The 17,204-nt window shown below is 38.6% G+C and overlaps 2 protein-coding genes across 3 annotated transcripts; one reads left to right on the top strand and one right to left on the bottom strand.

The window, feature by feature from the left end:
• Positions 1 to 5,243: 5,243 nt before the first annotated feature.
• LOC131321641 (uncharacterized) lies at positions 5,244 to 6,565 on the top strand. The gene has a single exon (XM_058352526.1). It carries the CDS (start codon positions 5,617 to 5,619, stop codon positions 6,337 to 6,339), a length of 723 nt encoding a protein of 240 aa, XP_058208509.1. The 5' UTR covers positions 5,244 to 5,616; the 3' UTR covers positions 6,340 to 6,565.
• A 1,342-nt stretch (positions 6,566 to 7,907) lies between these two features.
• On the bottom strand, positions 7,908 to 16,427 carry LOC131321640 (putative leucine-rich repeat receptor-like serine/threonine-protein kinase At2g14440). 2 transcript variants are annotated; one of them, XM_058352524.1, is made up of 10 exons: positions 16,186 to 16,400; positions 14,862 to 15,408; positions 12,128 to 12,591; positions 11,090 to 11,225; positions 10,897 to 10,968; positions 10,384 to 10,452; positions 9,990 to 10,061; positions 8,541 to 8,612; positions 8,389 to 8,453; positions 7,908 to 8,295 (listed from the first exon to the last, which is right to left on the bottom strand). In XM_058352524.1, exons 1-9 carry the CDS (start codon positions 16,262 to 16,264, stop codon positions 8,411 to 8,413), a joined length of 1,554 nt encoding a protein of 517 aa, XP_058208507.1. In that variant the 5' UTR covers positions 16,265 to 16,400; the 3' UTR covers positions 7,908 to 8,295; positions 8,389 to 8,410. The 2 variants fall into 2 exon arrangements, with proteins under 2 accessions (XP_058208507.1, XP_058208506.1); XM_058352523.1 differs by having other exon boundaries at positions 7,908 to 8,453; positions 16,186 to 16,427.
• Between the last annotated feature and the right edge of the window lie 777 nt (positions 16,428 to 17,204).

The raw sequence follows: 17,204 nt of genomic DNA, 5'->3' as shown, positions 1-17,204 counted from the left end.
AGTGTTCGTGGCTAAAACAGGAGTAGTGCCAAAATCAATTTCCTAAGTCTTTTAGGAAACAAAATATATATTCATAAACCAAACAGTACAAAGGATATATTTATCGGTCTCATGAACACAACAAATTATCGAAAAGATTCGAACAACCACAAAAAAAAAACCTGCCAGAAAATAACACTTGCAATGTTGGAAGCATTCCACTTTTCCTTCCAAGTAAATTGTCCTAACAGTTTAATGTATCTATCTAGCTAGACATAATAAAGTCATAAGGGAAACAGTGTTCCACTCTTGATATGTCATTATCCTTCAACTTATTTCAGATTTTGATTTGTTTTTAAGAAATAGTGCAAATGCATGTGGCTGATAAACGCGTCGTGTAGTCGATCGTTCACATTTGGTTTGTGTCGAGTGTGGCGACGAGTTTCCGGTGGTCGCAGCATCTCTGGTTTGAACTAGGCCAAGGGTTGTTCGGACCAGCTCAACCGGTGAGGAACTGGAGCCCTCTGTATCGCCGGTCCGGACGACAGTTTAAAAAATAAAGCGTTCAAGGCTTAGTCTATTTATTTGATGAACCACTATCAAATACATCGATCACAAATAGTTTTTTCTTTTCACATTATAACCTTAACGAAAAGAAGTAGTTCAAAATTCGTTTGAAAGCTTAACGAGTACTAAAAATATATATATATATGTTTAGCTTGTTTATGTAACAATTTGATCATGAGCTCGAATTCGAATAACTTGGCTCGTTCATCAGCCTTGCGCAAATGATGAGATTAAGATCGTTGATCTCCGTTACATTTTGGGAAAATAAAGAGACAATACATTCCCCGTCATGTACGTCAACAAATTAGTATCTCCTAAATAGATGTTTGCTTATTCCTAGATCTTGGGTTTAAAACTCTCAGATGATGTAAACTCTTTTGAGATCAGTACATATGGTGCTTTGCCTGCCCCAATTTTAATTAATCAGTCATTCCATCGCTAGTTGACAGTGGAATTGGTCTCCAATAAATTACTCGAGGTTTCACGTAACCGGCCCGGACAAGCAGAATTATTTTTAGAAAAGGAATCTCCCTGAAAATTAGATGAATGTTACTGCTCCGCATGATAAGCTCATGCCAACCAAATATACCGCAGATCTTGAAAAAAATTCAAGGTCCAAAATTTTCGCATTTTTTAAAATCGTGTTAAACTATGAATGATTAAACTGAGGTTGGCTTATGTTTAGCCCTAATCATCTCCATTAATCATTAAACTGAGGTTCAATGATTGCTCGAGACAATGAGCTCACGTTATATAACTAAATCACGTCTTATTTACTAAGAGCAAGTCCATCCGTTAGAATTCTATGACTTGCCACAGTGTAAAAAAACTAAGAAAATAACGAAATTAGGCTCCGTTTGTTTGGAAGTAAAATATTTTCCTGTAAATTATTATACCTATTTTCCGGTGTTTGGTTGTATCAAAAATGATGAAAACATTTTACATGTAAAACATTTTCCATCAATTGGATGAAAATGACTTACCCTTAAATTTTTATTTTCCAAAATGAACCCGCTGCCTTCTACTGCAATTCTCACTGCTCAGTTTCCTCGATCGTCAGTCCTGACCCACGTTCAATTCCAATAATCTCAGATCTCTCCACCGTTTAAGCCCTCTCTTTCTCTCTCTACACTATTTGTTTATTTCTGAAAATATTTTCAAGTGCCAACTAAATACCAGAAAATAAATGTTTGAAGTTATTTTTCTGAAAAAATATTTTACATTGTAAAATGTAATTTGGCTTTGTTTGGTTCTAAGTTTTGTTTTGTTTTAATTTTGTTTTTCAATCATTACCCTACTTCTTTCTCCACTCATTACCTTACTTATTTCTCTAATTATTACTTTCTCATCTCCTCTCTATCTCTCTCCAATTATTACTCATATCTTTAATCATTACCATATTTCTCTTTCCACCCACTACCTAAACTAAACTCCCAACCAAACAAAGCCAAAATATTTTACATCAAAACAAACGGAGCCTTAGTGTACCAAATTATAGTGTCATTTTGGTTTGAGAATTGATTTCGCCGGGATGGTACAATTGGCCAAATATGCTGTCAAATTTGAGCTTTGGTAAGGAATTTGACTCGCCAAATGTTGGGTCATTTTTGTCCCAGGCGTACTTTGATGATACCAATGGTTCACTTAATTTCTAGAGCTGATCGAAAACAACAACATCAAAAAAAATTCTTCGTTATATATTGACTCATACGTTCCCAAAACAGAATTTAGTTTAGCAAAGTGTTTTGCTTAAGTGTTTCAATCAGTGAACATGATCTTTGACGTAATTGATGCTCTCGACAAATTTTAAAAAAATTAACGGTTTTGATAATCGAAATAATCCCGAGAAGGGATCACAAAAGAGCTAATAACAACACGGGCCCAGGGACTCGAAAGCAGCTGAATCCAGAGGCAGAGATTTTACCCTTTGCAATTTTTTTGATTAGCTGTCTAGATTGTCTAAAAGCTACCCAAATCTTTTTCGAGATTTTTCAAGAAATAGACACGGGCAACCACTTGTAAGCATTTCCCCAAAGAGACAAAAGAACCCATCATTCGGCCGAAATATAACACACTATACCAGCAAACAGTCAAACTCTTACAGGGGTAATTTGGTCTCTCTAGGGTGTGTTGAACCTCTCTCTGATTAAGTTGGGGGAATTTGGATTATCTAACACATGGCAGGAGATTAGTTTCATGTGGCCACATGCTAAGCCCTCCCCCCATATTATTATAATAATAATCTCTGTAAGCAACCCGAAAGGTTTGGCCAATTGAACATGAAAAAACGAATAAATGTTTGTCTTCTATAAGGTCACATATTCGAATATCATGGAGACCGAACATTTTAAACCTCTAGGCCACTGGAGGTTTTCGACTGTCATTAACTTCACTATCCCAGAACTAATTGAGGTTTGTGTAAATTAACCCAGTAAAAAAACAACCAAAGCTTTCTCTCTCTCTTTGACTAAACCGTGTCTAATCCAATGCCCACTATTTCGAAATGATAATCCTAATTCCTAATATAAAGGAATCTCCCAAACTTCCTCCATCTGTCCCCTGTCAAGAAAAAGGCTAAAAAGGCCAGTTAATTCTGGGAAGGGATCCTTTTGGTCGTGCGGAAATGAACAGTCTGTCCAAGGCTTTTGAGCTGTTTCTTTGGACTCGCTTTGATTATCGAAACCATTTGCGTTGATAATCAGAAACCGTTTACTTTTTGAAGTGATTGGTGAATTCGACGAGTTGTGAGTTAATTTTTTTTTTTTTTTTTTATCGTGAACGTGGGCATGAAAGGACTAAGGAGCACACAAAGGCCTTGGACGGAACCATCCCGTCCCACAAGGAGACTGGATATGATCCCTTTCGGTAATTTTAAGACCGGCAGTTTTCTTGTAATCAAAACTAGAGGCCAATTTTGTTTGTGAAGAACTCAGCACACCAAAAAGCTTTTACTTTTAAGAGCTACGAGATGAATATGGCGGCCACAGCTGGGCTGCTACAGCATTTAAAACTTCAATAGTATTGGCCCCCCTATTCACTGTTCCATCAGTTTATCATCAAAGGGTTGCTCCAGTGTTTTCGGGCGAATTTCCAGATTTTGAGAGTATTCTTCAAGGCCTGGGGTTCAATTCTCCATCGGGTGAGTATCTATGAAGTAAGTGAGGGATCGTGACTGGTGTAGCCGTACTAGCTGCCCCGAAAGTTTGGGTTACGCTGTCAGATCCATTTAATGGCCTAACTATAAGGCTGTTTCTCCGTTTAAAAAAAAAAAAAACTTTAGTGAGCATTTGAAGTTGTGCAACTAATGCAGTACACATAGGCATAGATCATTTATGCACGGACGCACTTTTGCCTTGCCCACACTAATCTTGTAGGAGTCTCGTGCACTCAACAGTCCTATATATGGACTTTATTCTTTTCTTGTTTTTATCAACGCTTTTGCATGTTGATAGTCACCGCACATTCACGTAGGTTTCACGTACTCGGTGATGGGCTCTACTTGAATGTATAATGGTGAAGGATGTTGCGATATCATGTGACAGTGTCTCAAGACTATTGAATAATCACTTCTAATTGTGTCACTTATAGGGCTACTATCGAACCAAATACCTTGAGCTCGGCTCGTTAAACTCGTTCAAACAAAGTATAAGCCAAGCACGATCATTTTATATTGTTTGTTTATAAATTCAAGCCAAACCTGAGTATATGATGTTAGCCTGATAGGCTCTTAAACAGGGAGTCTTTCGTAAATATTACAAAGATAGAGAGGTAAATCAATAAATATCCGAAGTATGTTAGATCTTCCCTTCTATTTAAATCTTTTCGCCAATCACCGGTACGTTTTCAATACTTTTGCATCCGGATTAAAAACTTCTCAAGTGAGATATAAATTTAGGGGTTCATCAAACCCTATAAAAATCTTCCATGGAAGGTTTAGTGATAAAACGCGGAGCTCTTCTGGCTAGAGTTTCCATAGAACAATAATTTTATTTTATTTTATGTACTTACCCAAAAAAAAAAAAATTATGTAGGTGTGTCACTTTTTTTCCTCTAACTTTTGTCATTTTGGAACATCACGAGCTTACGCTCAAGTTTGATAGTTTGAAATGTCACGAGCTCAAACTCATGCTTTGACCTATTCAAAAAAAAAAAAAAACTCATGCTTGATAGCTTGAGATTGACTTGCATATTTCACGAGTCAAGTCAAGCTTATCACGATCACAAAACTTCAATGCGAGCCGAGCATGAACAATTAGTCTTCGAAAATGCTAGCTCGAGCCGAGCTTGGTCGAACATGTGCAAAAAGGAGTACGCCATGCTTGAGCAATAATATGTTTGACTAGATTAGCACCCCTAATCACTTGGTCCAACGAAAAAAAGGCTTGTCGTTAATCTTGATGGCAAGAGTTGAGTCGGAAAACCCTCCTCACAAGAAACGGGGATAAGACTCCATGTACGTCTTGCTCTCCCCAACCAGCGTATGAGTGTTATTTCTTTTGTATTGATTGGGATTATTTATCCCTTTTAACAGAATTATTAGTTGGTTGGATTTCTCTTGTAGCTCGTAATTTAACCAAAAAAACTATTTTAGCAGGAACCTTTTGCACTGGATCATCGTGTTTATGTTAAATTATAAATATATGTGCTTGTATACCATGATTATAAGTTGAAATATGTCTCTTCCCTGTCCTAGAACATGCTAACTATTAAACCATCCAACCTGGAAAACTCAAGTGAATCTACAACAAACACTTTAAAATACTCATAACTGGATCCAAAACCAGAGTATACCTCCTTTGTCTTCTAGCACTCCCAAGTTCAAGTGTCCATGTGCTTGTTCCCTTATTTTGAACAGAACCTTATTAGCTCACTTTGTTTCGGTTTCACAAGACCGTGCCTTAGTTTTTTATAATCTCACCGTCCAAACCATTTACCAAAAACAATAACAAAACACAAGGCCCTCTCCTTCCACCCTTTTTATATAAACCCACACCCTTCTCATTCCAAGCTTCAAAAACTCCCCAACTCCTCACCCCTCTCCATCCAAACACCCAAGAAAAAACCTCAAAAATGGTTTCTCTAGAAACCTTTCAGGCAATTCCTAAATCCGTCGAGCCGAATTCGAGCCCCCGGATATCCTTTTCCGGGGACTTGGCCGAGGAGAGAAACTTTGTCTCCTTGAGCCCGAAGTCCCCTAACCAGCCCGAGAGGGAGAGATCCCCGCGAGCCGGGGAATTCGAGTTCCTCTCGGGCAACGCGACCAGCCAGACGACGATGCTGTCCGCGGACGAGCTGTTCTTCGAAGGGAAGCTGCTTCCCTTCTGGCAGGTGCAGAATTCGGAGAAGCTCGAAAAGGTGAGTCTCAAAGAGAAGGAGGAGGTGGAGAAGATCAAAGAGGTGTACCAGCACAAGGAGGAGAGTGCTACCAGAGTGACTAGTTGGTTTGTTGATGAGGACCCATCACCCAGACCGCCCAAGTGCACTGTTTTATGGAAAGAGCTGATGAGGCTGAGGAAGCAACGGCCGTCTTCGCTGTCGCCATCTTCTTCCTCTTCGTCCTCCTCCTCTTCGTGCTCGTTCGGAGGCGATTTGCCTCCGATCGCGGAAGGGAGAGAGGGGTCCGGAGGGAACAGAGAGAAGCACGCCAAGAGGATGAAGAAAGGGTTGGAGAGGACAAGATCAACGAGTATAAGAATAAGGCCCATGGTCAATGTGCCGATTTGCACACAAGGGAAGAACAATTCACAGTTGCCTCCTCTGTTTTCTAGTAAGAAAGGAAGACTAGATAGATAAGGAGGAAAAGCAGTAAAGGCATTTGTTTGGTATGGAATGCAGAATTGTCCATCTTGGTGTCAAAAAAACCAATTTTTTTGCTCTGCATTCACTTTTTTTTTCTTCTCAATTTGTACGTGTATGAGTGTGGTTTGTGTTGGATCTGATGAACTTTAGTGTAAATTCTGACTTTGAGTTTTTATTGGTTTTCTGTTAACAAAGGATGATAAATGCTGGTTGTTCTGAATTTTCGCATACAATGATGATAATATTGATAATAACAACAGCTGGGATTATGATTTGGAAGAGGATTGGTCATTGAACTGGGAAGGTCCTCTTGAGCCATTTGTGGCCCTTCACGGATCCACTTTGATGATCATAATTGTTTCTCTAGTCGAGAAAATAACCCGTTAAGATAAACACAATTATAGAGCATAGTTTTCTTGAAAAATAAACTCCTACCAGATCGGAACCCATTTACTTCAAGATAAATGTGTTGCGATAATGTGTTTTTATTTATTTTTTATCATCCGCAATAATGCATTTATTGATATCCGGTCTAAAGGTAAACGGGTTATGATGTAGAGCAAGTTTATTTATTCTTTTGCAATTGGGAGATGTCACATGGCAATTTTCACAAACTCACTATCTCTCCTCTATCTCTCAAACTTTTCACTAAAGTAAGGTTCAAAAGGGGTGAGCCATCGCCTCTTCCACCTTCCCCTCCGCGCTTGGCCGGCCACCCCTGCTCCATCTCCTCGCTTTTGCAAAACCCCACCTTCTCCCCTTCCGTCCAGCCTCCGTCCACTGTCTCTCCCTCCCTCGGGTCCACTCACATCTCCTCTGGCTTCACTCCGTCCTTAGATTGAGATCAGATTTGACGATGTTGTGTAGCGAAGGTGGCTTGGCTTTGGCTCCTTTTCCAGCGAAGAAGTTGTCAAATCTAGCGCGACGCTTCAGGCAACAATAATGATGGCTAATTGGCTATGATCTTTCATTTTCTTTTTTCTTCTCCCCCCTTTGTAAGTGGGTAGTTGATTTCATTTGAGTTTTCTCTTGTGCTTTGAGCTGGATTTCCTTAAGGAGTCCTATACTACCCCATTTGTGAATGGCCCCATATGCGTACTCATTTTCTGATTTGCTTCGCAACATGCCCTTGTGTCTTGGTCATTGGTAATTTTGGTTTATTCTTGTTATCATGTGACAAATTTGATGTCTTGGTAATTGGTGGTTTTAGTTTATTCTTGTTATTATGTGACAAAATCTGTTTACTACCTTCTGACTTTAAATGAATTTGTCATGTTAAAAAAAATTGACAATTTTGATATGTTATAATATGACGTCTTTAAACATGCACATTCCAACCCATACATTAAATTTATTACGTGTGAATATTTTTACTCATTGACACCTTTCTTTTCACATGCCAAATGCCACCTATATAATCATAGGCACATTGGTTGGACCTATTTCAAATGCAACTTCATCCATTTGGCATGTCTGGTCAAATTTAGCATTCGTAGTCAGATATGTTGCCCGGTCCAATTTCTAAATGGGACAAACTTTCATATTTAACCCAAAAAAATCAGTTTCCAGTAAAATCAGTAATGTACATCTTTTGTAAAATAGTTAAGCACCAATAGATCACTCAGCTAATAATTGCAAGCTATGTTACATTACACACAAACTACAAATACATTTCCAAAAAAAAAAAAAGAATTACAATATAAAACAATCAACGAATAACTTTCTATGAACAAATTTTGGCTTACAGCTCAAGAATCCACTCCAATTTCATGTAATGGAGAAACAAAAAAACTACTATATGTGGGCACAACTAGAATTCCGGGAATCCGAGAAGCATCGAGGAGCTTGTATTTACATAGGTTCTAATCATGAAAACTTCCTACAATTAGGGTATGGATGATTGGAGAATCTGGTATGGAACAGTTGTAAAAATGCTGCACATAGAATCTTCTGTGGTTGTTTGTTGATTCAAAACAGAATGTAAGAAATAGCTGTGAAGACATAATCTATTGATGATCATTGATCCAGCCATGTCACATGTACCTTGGATGCATGGACTGTTGACTCAAGAATGCGGTGGCAACAATAATTGATTCCCAGGAGAAGTCCTAATGAGGAATTATAAATCCATAAATTCCCTGATGAAAGAATAGACAATTTGAATAACTTCAAATGGTGAGTTTTGTTGTACTTACTTGAGGTTCAATCCAGGTTTTCCAATAAGGTTGTTTGGCACTTGACCAGTTAGGTTATTACCCTGCAAGAAACTGGAAGAACGAAAAAAAAAAAGGGGTAAGTCGGGCGTGCCAAGAACAATATAAGTAAATGGTAACAAGTATGTAACCCAATTGTAACCAATAAATGTTACAGGTACTTTTCTTTTAGCCTTTTACCGAGAAAAATATGTAACCCAATAAGAAAACAAAAAGTGAAAGTTCAAAATGTTTTGCTATTTTTACTGCACTTCTTCTTGATATCCAGAGAACGTTTCCCATTGTGCTCCTAGCATATGGAGCTCAGCAGTATGCATGGTAAAAGACTCGTGGCTATTCAAAATAAGATTAACTTTTCATTCAGAATGAAAAATAGCAACCTAACAAATTTCAAAAACCTGGAACAATCTTCCGTATGTTTTGGAAGCTTTGGCCGAAAGAACTCTTTATTAAAAGTCAGTTACTACGTGTGTCCCTATCATCTTGTATGAACAAAGTTGTACCAGTGAAAACCAAAGGTCTAGCTAGGTTTACATCCACAGGCAAAATATCTTAGCTTGTTAGCTTTCACATCCACATAACTGAAATGCTAGCAGTATTGAATTATGATAGAGCCTAACACTATGTAGATTTTCACCACCGAGTAAAAATATACATTTCTGCGCTACTACAAAAAAAGTTAGATATAAGAAAAAAAAACAGTATGAAGAGTGCATTGGATAGCTCAATACACATTGTTGGGCCCAAACGTTCACACATTTAGCTTTTGGAGGCTTTGAATCCAAGAGATCCAAAATTCAAGTCTTGTGTCCGCGACTGTCACCAGATTAGCTCGTTTTGTTTGTTATTTCTGCACCCAATTCAGTGTTTACCTCTAACCGTGTGACATGGGGGAGCACATGAGAGCTAGTTTATAAAAGCTGATACACCTTGTTGGGCTACTTTCCTAACAGTTTAAGCTTTGGGGACAGTTGATAATTTCACATCTTTTATCTTTACTTGATAGAAGATGGGATTTAATCACTTGGATTGTCTAGTTTGGGTTATGAGCAGTGGGCACTAGAGGAAGGGAAGCAATCCTGCAATTTTTTAAACACAAGTCTATGGTGAAGCAATGGGTGCGTGGAGTTCAACATCATGACTTCTAAAAAGTTTCGTCGTGACCTTAGAACCTTCATTCAAGATAGAAATATTCCATTTGCAAGAGCCTAGAGCTTTTAGCATTCATAGCAGGACTGCAGGAATGAAAAGTGGTTGAAGGAACCATTTGCCGCCCAAAATTTCCTCTATTTTAGAGCTAAAATGGTGGTAAAATGTTGTGTAATCAATAGAACAACCAACAGAAATCAAAAGACAGAAGAATTTAGCAAAATGAAAGCTATAAAAATTAATCAACATGGTTTTTTTTTTTATTGCAAAAGTAGAACTTACAGTTCATGCAAGTTGTCAATGTTTCCAAGCAATGTGGGAATCTCGCCAGTAAGCTGATTGTCTTCCAAATGTCTAATTAAGAAAGAAAACACAAATCAGAGAAGCACATACTACATGCAAAAGTATTTGTTGACCTTCTCCGTCCCAGTTCCTTCAACTGAAAAATAATTCCCACAAGCAGAAATTTGTACCGAAGGAACTCTCAAAAACATGGGAATTTTCGTCATCATGCTACAAGCATAGAGAAATCTAAAGGTTCACGTCATTGGAAGTGAGAAGGCTAATTTGGTTTGTCATGGACTCATGGTGATTGTAAGCTATCAATACTGAGTGCAAGTACACAACAAACATGAAACAGCAAAGGATAAGGACAGAATAAGAACTCATCGCTTACAATGTCTGTAATCTCTTTAACCGACTGAGATCAGGTATATCTCCTGACAAGCTGTTGTTTCCTAGCCAGCTGTTGATAAAATCAGATTGTCAAAAAAATAGATATTGTCCCTTGGTTCTTAGAGTAAAGAAATGAAAAGAAAACTACAACTCTGTTTGGATAGATGAAGATTTCAAAATTGGTGGGATTTGTCATTATTAGGCAATTAGAGTAGCCCAGAGAGAGGTTTGATTATTTACATGAGCAGTTTGATATGAATTTGGGAGCTTTATCATGATGGATTTGAGATAAGCCTTGAATAGAATAGTTACTTGAAATCCTTCACTTGGCGGATTTTCGCAATACAATGACCCCACTGATATACATCTAGTCTCCTACTAATCCATCTTTGACTCTAGTTTCACAAGCTACCTATAGCAAAAATTCTAAAACTTAAGAAATTGCAAAGATCGAATCCCTCTATTTAAAAATCTGCATATATCCAAACAGCGCCAAAAGTTTTCGTGCACCTACATGTCAGTCACTGCAGTAAAATTGGCAAGATAAGGTGATAGTGTTCCCGAAAGACCCATGCTTGTAAGGTTTCTGTAACAGATAGAAACAATATAAGCAGATCGTTAAGATAAAATGAATAGTGCAGTAAAAAATGAAGTAACCGCAACAATTGTTCAGAGAAACTATTTGTATAACAATAGTAGACACTCACAATGTAACCACACGAATTCGGGGTTTTTCAGAACATGTAACTCCAGTCCATGTGTACTGAAGGGGTAAACATGGATCACCATTCCAATCGAGTGGAGGGTTCTGGAAACTTTTCTTCACTTGTTCCAAAGCAATTACTGCAGCAGAAAATGCAAGTTCTATGTTCAGATGGCGATGCAGGAAACTGTTTTATTCATAGAAAAAAAAAAACAAGAAATTTTTTGAGAAAAAGAGTATTGCAAGAGAAAATATAAAATCTCACACCTTTTCCTAGACAAATTCAAGTCACCTCTCTAAGGCTTCATTTGGTACTTGGTAGGAGGAGTGGAAATTTGAAGCATAAGATAGGAGGCGTGAAGTGTAGCCCGAGGAAAGGAAAAAGAAATTGTCTTTCCTCCACCCGTTAGGTTAAGCAAAAAGGGAGGGAAGGAATTGTGTTACTTTATTTGCACCCATGCACATTATCACAAGGGTATTGTTTGGAATGAGAATACGTTGAAGGTGCCCTCCAATCCTCCCTCCTCCACGTCCACATGTGCACAGAAAGGAATAGTGGGAGTAGAGGGTATTATTCAAACTCATCTTCTCTTAACCTCTTCCTTTCCTCCCTATCAAATGAGGGATAATCCATCCCCTCCCCCTTTTGCTTCCTCCCTCCACCAACTGAAGCCTAAGTGGTTGTTGAATGCACAAAACTTTGGGCCAATATACCTATTCGCAGCGTTAACATGATAGATAGCTGCCTGAATGAGCCATAGCCAACTCACAGATACAAATTTCTACCCAATTCAATGGGGGGAAAATTAACAAATGATGCTGAACAACCAGCACCTTTTGCCGATCAAAAAAAACCCAGCACCTTTGACTGAAAGATTCAGCATCATCAATCATAATTTCCCTTCACATTAAGTGTCAAATACAAATTTTGCCATTATATCATGCTGCCTTATCTAAGATGTACCCAATTGGTAAGTGGAATTGCAAGATAAAGCTGCATTGGTTGCAAATAGATAAAGAAAATGGGTTTTAGTGAACAAACCATCTCTTGTAAGAGTTCTTCCTCCGAGGACCAGCACATCGAAAACCTCTCCTGCATTAATCAAGGGACCAATATTTGATCCTGGGGCAGGAGCCATAGTTATCTTTGTAAGGCCAGTAAGAGGCCACTGATTTGCAAAAACCACAGAGCCTTCTGGATTCACATTCAGATCATGGTAATAAGTTACATCATTTATGCTTATATTGAACACCCTAGAGTTTCCAGAAGACGAATCCTGATCATCCGCAAAGTAAAGAGCAATGTAGTATGTCGAGCTTGGAAGAGACGTTGGAGGCCACTGTAACTCCATTGGTCCCAGTTGGCTAGTTGTCAACTCTGTCTGGAATATCTTCAAAGGGGGAAGATTCCAAAAACCAGAAACAGAAACATCTCTGCCCCAAGAAATGGTTGAATTATTTTCTCCAAATGGCTCCCAGAAGCGATCAAATATATCATCAGGATATCTGGCGTTTTTAAACACTCGAAGTTAGCCAATGTACAACAGCTTTGATGCCAATCTTAACATTATAAGAAAACCCATGTTTGTTACACTTACACCTTAGAACAACATTAGATTCAAGATTGCCAAGGATTTTCTAAGTTGTTAAATTCTAGCCTCCCTTTACTTTAGACACGATCTTGCTCAAGATGTTGAATTGATCTCTTGCTTTTCAGAGGCATACTAAAAGCAAGTACAGCTAAACAGAGGAAAGGGGGAAAAAAGAAAAAAAAAAAAAAAAATTTGGCTTATGTTCTATACTTAGAAGCTAACTTTTCTCCCCTCGGAAAAGCAAGTTAAGTAATTTATAAACACAACAAAACTCGGCAATAATCCCACTCCTGCACATTTTATGTTTGCTCCATGTCTATATGAAGGATGGACAATATTCACTTGCTCCCTTGCATTAAGTGAACCTGGCAAGCAAACCCAGAGCCAGCATCATCATACAAGGGTTGTGCTAAAATAATGGACACACATTGAGTACAACCGTGAAATCATCTCCTTGGTATCACTGTCCAATAACAAACCAAAAATCGAACTTCATGGTACACTTTTGTCACACACTAACCCAACCATGTAGCAGTGGGCACCAAAATGTGAGATTTTTACATTGGCAGTGAAAGTGCCACGTGGTATCTCTGTCATACCCACTATTGCAGGCTCAATAACCAACAAAAACAGCTAGTTCTGCTAGATTATCAAACCAAACTTGAACAAATTGGTAAATCCCAATACACACAAAACCTTACTGGAATTACTGATAGGTATGAAGCACCGACACCTCTAGAGGTCGAAGTATCGCAGTATCGGATAAGAGGACACGTATGGGACACACAACGTGTCCCACAATTTAATATAATTATTTTAGGGGGACGCGGCTGCGGACACGGGGGACACAGCTGAGGACACGGCAAGGGCCAAGCTGTAAATTTCAAGGGCCCAAACTGTAATTTTTAAAAAATCAGGGGTCAAACTGTAATTTTTTCAAAAATGACCACATTGTAATTTTTTAAAATTTTTTGGGTGTCAAACTATAATTATTTATTTATTTATATAAATAAATATACACATGGCGTGTCCCCCGTCCGTGTCCCTATTTTTTTAGAATTCCCGTGTCGGTATCCGTAACCGTGCATCATAGCTGATACCACCTCATCGTATCCCCTAATACCGACTATTTTTATGCAACCTAATAGGCTCACTAACAATCGTCCAAAACCGATGATTCTTCTAGATTCTCAAAATTTGGATCTATGTTACCTAGGAACATGGAACGTTGTACCAGAAATGGGTTCGGGAACATGGTGCGTTACGGTACTTTAAATTGAGGTGTGGTAAAGTAGGCTTCTGTAGACTATAATGTAAGAACGTATTTATATCAGGAGGTAACCTTCTGATAAATGTAGCATCATTAGTCCACTTATGCATGTAAATCACAATTTTAGAAGCATTACAACCAAGTATTCTTGTGATTTGTCTAGCTAGAGCAGCAATCTCTAATTTTGCAAGGGAAAACATCGGGATCGCTAAGGATCGCTAAATTCACTCTCTTGAAACGCAGTTGTACCACATTTTGGAACGTGCGTTCCAATACAAAATTTGCTGAGATATTAGCAATTTAGCATTTTCTCCTAACATAGATTTGGATACATTGGTCAATCCCGATACAAACAAACAGTTATAATGCGATTGTAGGAGAGTTGGGCTTATAGTGATTATGGAGTTGCTTCCAGTTTAATGTAATTCTTATACTTGTATTCTCTTACACGTTATTACCCTGGTACCTGATATCTACTCAAGCTAATAGGCTCCCAAACAATCATCCCAAACAACTAATTCTGCTAAACTAAAACAAAATTCCCTAGACAGACATACCACGAGAGCAACATAAAGGGGTGGCTCCAGAATTTGAGTTGAGTGGTGACAAAAACGTCTAGAAAATTTTTATGATACAAAAACCCTATATATATAAACCAAAATACTTTTATTTTAGTTAGAAATTTATCGAGCCTAGTTTATTTTATTTTGTTGAGCTATATTAACTAATTATTCACAAACTTAACTGAATTTTATTTGCTTTGACTTTTTTACTGCTGATCCAGTGCAAACAATGCTAAAGAAAAATCAAATTACATGCTTAAAATTTTAAAAATTTTAGCACATTCTGAACAATTAATAGCGGAGCCGCCAATGCTAATTGACAAATTCACGAACACATAGAAGACAACTCACCGAATGATAGCTCCATTGTACCCAAAACTGTGCCTCGCAACCAAGCTCAGACCAAACTTCCCAAAATCAGTCGAATTGTACAGCGAATCAGCCAAAGCCACGATCTCCAGCGCCGATACAAACGGGTCCGAATCCGTATACGTATTCGCAGCGACACAAACACTAATCGACTTCGTTTGGGCAACGAAAACCCCCTCGTAATACGACGCGGCCCCCTTCACATAATCCTCCGTGGTATTCACCACCCCCCAAAACGTTCCGTCCACGATTTGATCGAACACCGGGGGCGAATCGCGGCCGTTGATTCCGCCGTAGAAGTACGTGGTCCTGATTAGGTATTTCCCCGTGCGGTACGCCGGCACCACGTAGCAGAATTTCCGGCGGAGGTTTTGGTCTAGTGGAAATGATCGGGCGGTGGAGAGGATTGGGTAGAGGACGGGTAGGGTTAGGGTTTTTGGAGTTCCGGCGGTTGTGAAATCGGCGTCGGGCAGCCATTGGCGGCCGTCAACTAGCGACGGTACGGTGGCGCCGCAGTCAATGAATACACCTGATATTTTTGGAATAATAAATCAACTGATTAGGAATTTTTCAAATCTATCAATACAAACTTTGACTTAATTTATGTTACTAATATTAACTCATTTGATACTTTCAAATAATCTCTTGAATGAATTAGAAGGGAAAAAAAAGAAGAAGATTGTTTTAGAACTCGATTTCGAGACTAGGAATTCCTATTGCCATTTTTTTATTAGGAAAATATGAAAAAATTTACACTAAGTTCATTCACGTATTATTAGTAGCTTAAATGAATGAGAAGAAAATAAGTTATTTCACGATGACTCTGAACCGGTCTAAAACTCGATTTTAAGACTAGTGAAGTAATTCATATTATCTTTTTCATTATAGGTTCTACATTTTATCGTTCGATTCTTTGTCGATGAAATTAATTTTAACCCATTCAATTCAATAGTAAGTTTATTCTCAGAATGAGAAAAATCAAGGAGGGGTAGATTCATTCAAATTAGCTCTTTGAAAAAAGGGGGGAAATCATTTATTACCGATGGTGACATGAGAATTTGCCATGCTTGGTTATGAGAACAGAACAAAAAATATTAATCTGCGATCACTCGAACTATTTATGGGGTATTATGTATCAAAATTTTGGAAATGTACAGAGAAAAATGGGGATACGAATGCAGAAATCAAATTAATCGGATCCACAAACACAGAACTCGTGTTGTGTGTGTGTATTATGTGCGTGGGTGTACACTGAGAGAGAGAGAGAGAGAGAGAGAGAGAGAGAGAGAGAGAGAGAGATGGTTACCTCTGAGGGGTTGAGAGAGGGAGCAGGAGAGGAGAGAGGAGAAGAAGAAGAGCAAGATGAGTAGAGAGAGAAACGGCATGGCTGATCAGGGGATGGGAGAAGCTCGACATATGGGAGAGGGAGGGAGGGAGAGAGGTTTCAGAGGAAGAGAGAGAGATGAGAGAGAGAGAGAGAGAGAGAGAGGGTTGAGATGGTGGGGTCAAGTGGGGAAGTGGAGTTGGTCAAATAGCGCAAGCAAGGAATAGATAGATAGATAGATAGACAGAGAGGTGAAGTTGGTGAGCAGAGCGGGGAAGGAATCGAGGACTGTAGTAGTGACGCGGGAAATCGGATTATTTGCTGTATAACCAAACCAAAACAGATTCGTCGTTCGTGTAGGCAGTTTTAATTCAACAATCTTACAAACACACTCACTTTTGTACACTCAAATACATGGATCTGGAAGATGTTACTGAGCAGCTCTCTACTGGACAGGCACTACGCGGCCAATTCGGCCGTTAATTTCGGCACGGATAGCTCAGATCGAACATGAGCACATATAACTCGCATACAAATTTGAAATCGTTCATTACTCGGTTAAAATTCGAGCTGCAATTGCAGAGATGAGCGGCCGAATCGACCGCTCTACCAGTAAATGCTTAACAGCATCTTCCATTCCCAAAATACACACTTACAAAAGTGTTGGACCCCACACGTTTGCATCACTAATGTGTGGGCCCCAATACTTGTGTTAACTGAATGTGTAAAATGAGTGTGATGGTTAAAAAAATTGGGTATAATTTTTCTTTATTGTATTATTGTTTTGTTTTTTTCTTGCGCAAAACCCATTTCTTTAGGCCTCGTTTGATAACAATGATAGATGGATGAAATCCGTAAGGAGATAGGATTAGCATTGAGATTGATAATGCGAAGGGATTGGTAATGAGTATGTTTGTTTGGGATGGAATTATATGATGGGATTATTAATATCATGTTTGTTTGAGATGGAATTGGATGATGAGATTGGATTGATAGAAGAA

The sequence above is a fragment of the Rhododendron vialii genome, chromosome 4a, assembly GCF_030253575.1.
Source record: "Rhododendron vialii isolate Sample 1 chromosome 4a, ASM3025357v1".
NCBI classification, from domain to species: Eukaryota; Viridiplantae; Streptophyta; class Magnoliopsida; order Ericales; family Ericaceae; genus Rhododendron; species Rhododendron vialii.
The sequence above is the reverse complement of the archived record's forward strand: the minus strand, read 5'-3'. Positions and strand labels throughout refer to the sequence as shown.

What these genes read in the sequence shown, in the direction of transcription:
- LOC131321641 (XM_058352526.1), top strand. Translation starts at nt 5,617, where the DNA reads ATGGTTTCTCTAGAAACCTTTCAGGCAATTCCTAAATCCGTCGAGCCG.
- LOC131321640 (XM_058352523.1), bottom strand. Translation starts at nt 16,264, where the DNA reads ATGCCGTTTCTCTCTCTACTCATCTTGCTCTTCTTCTTCTCCTCTCTC. An exon ending in TACAATGGAGCTATCATTCG is followed by an intron (nt 12,592 to 14,861) that starts GTGAGTTGTCTT and finishes TAAAAACGCCAG; the next exon opens with ATATCCTGATGATATATTTG. An exon ending in TTTACTGCAGTGACTGACAT is followed by an intron (nt 10,453 to 10,896) that starts GTAGGTGCACGA and finishes TTTTATCAACAG; the next exon opens with CTGGCTAGGAAACAACAGCT.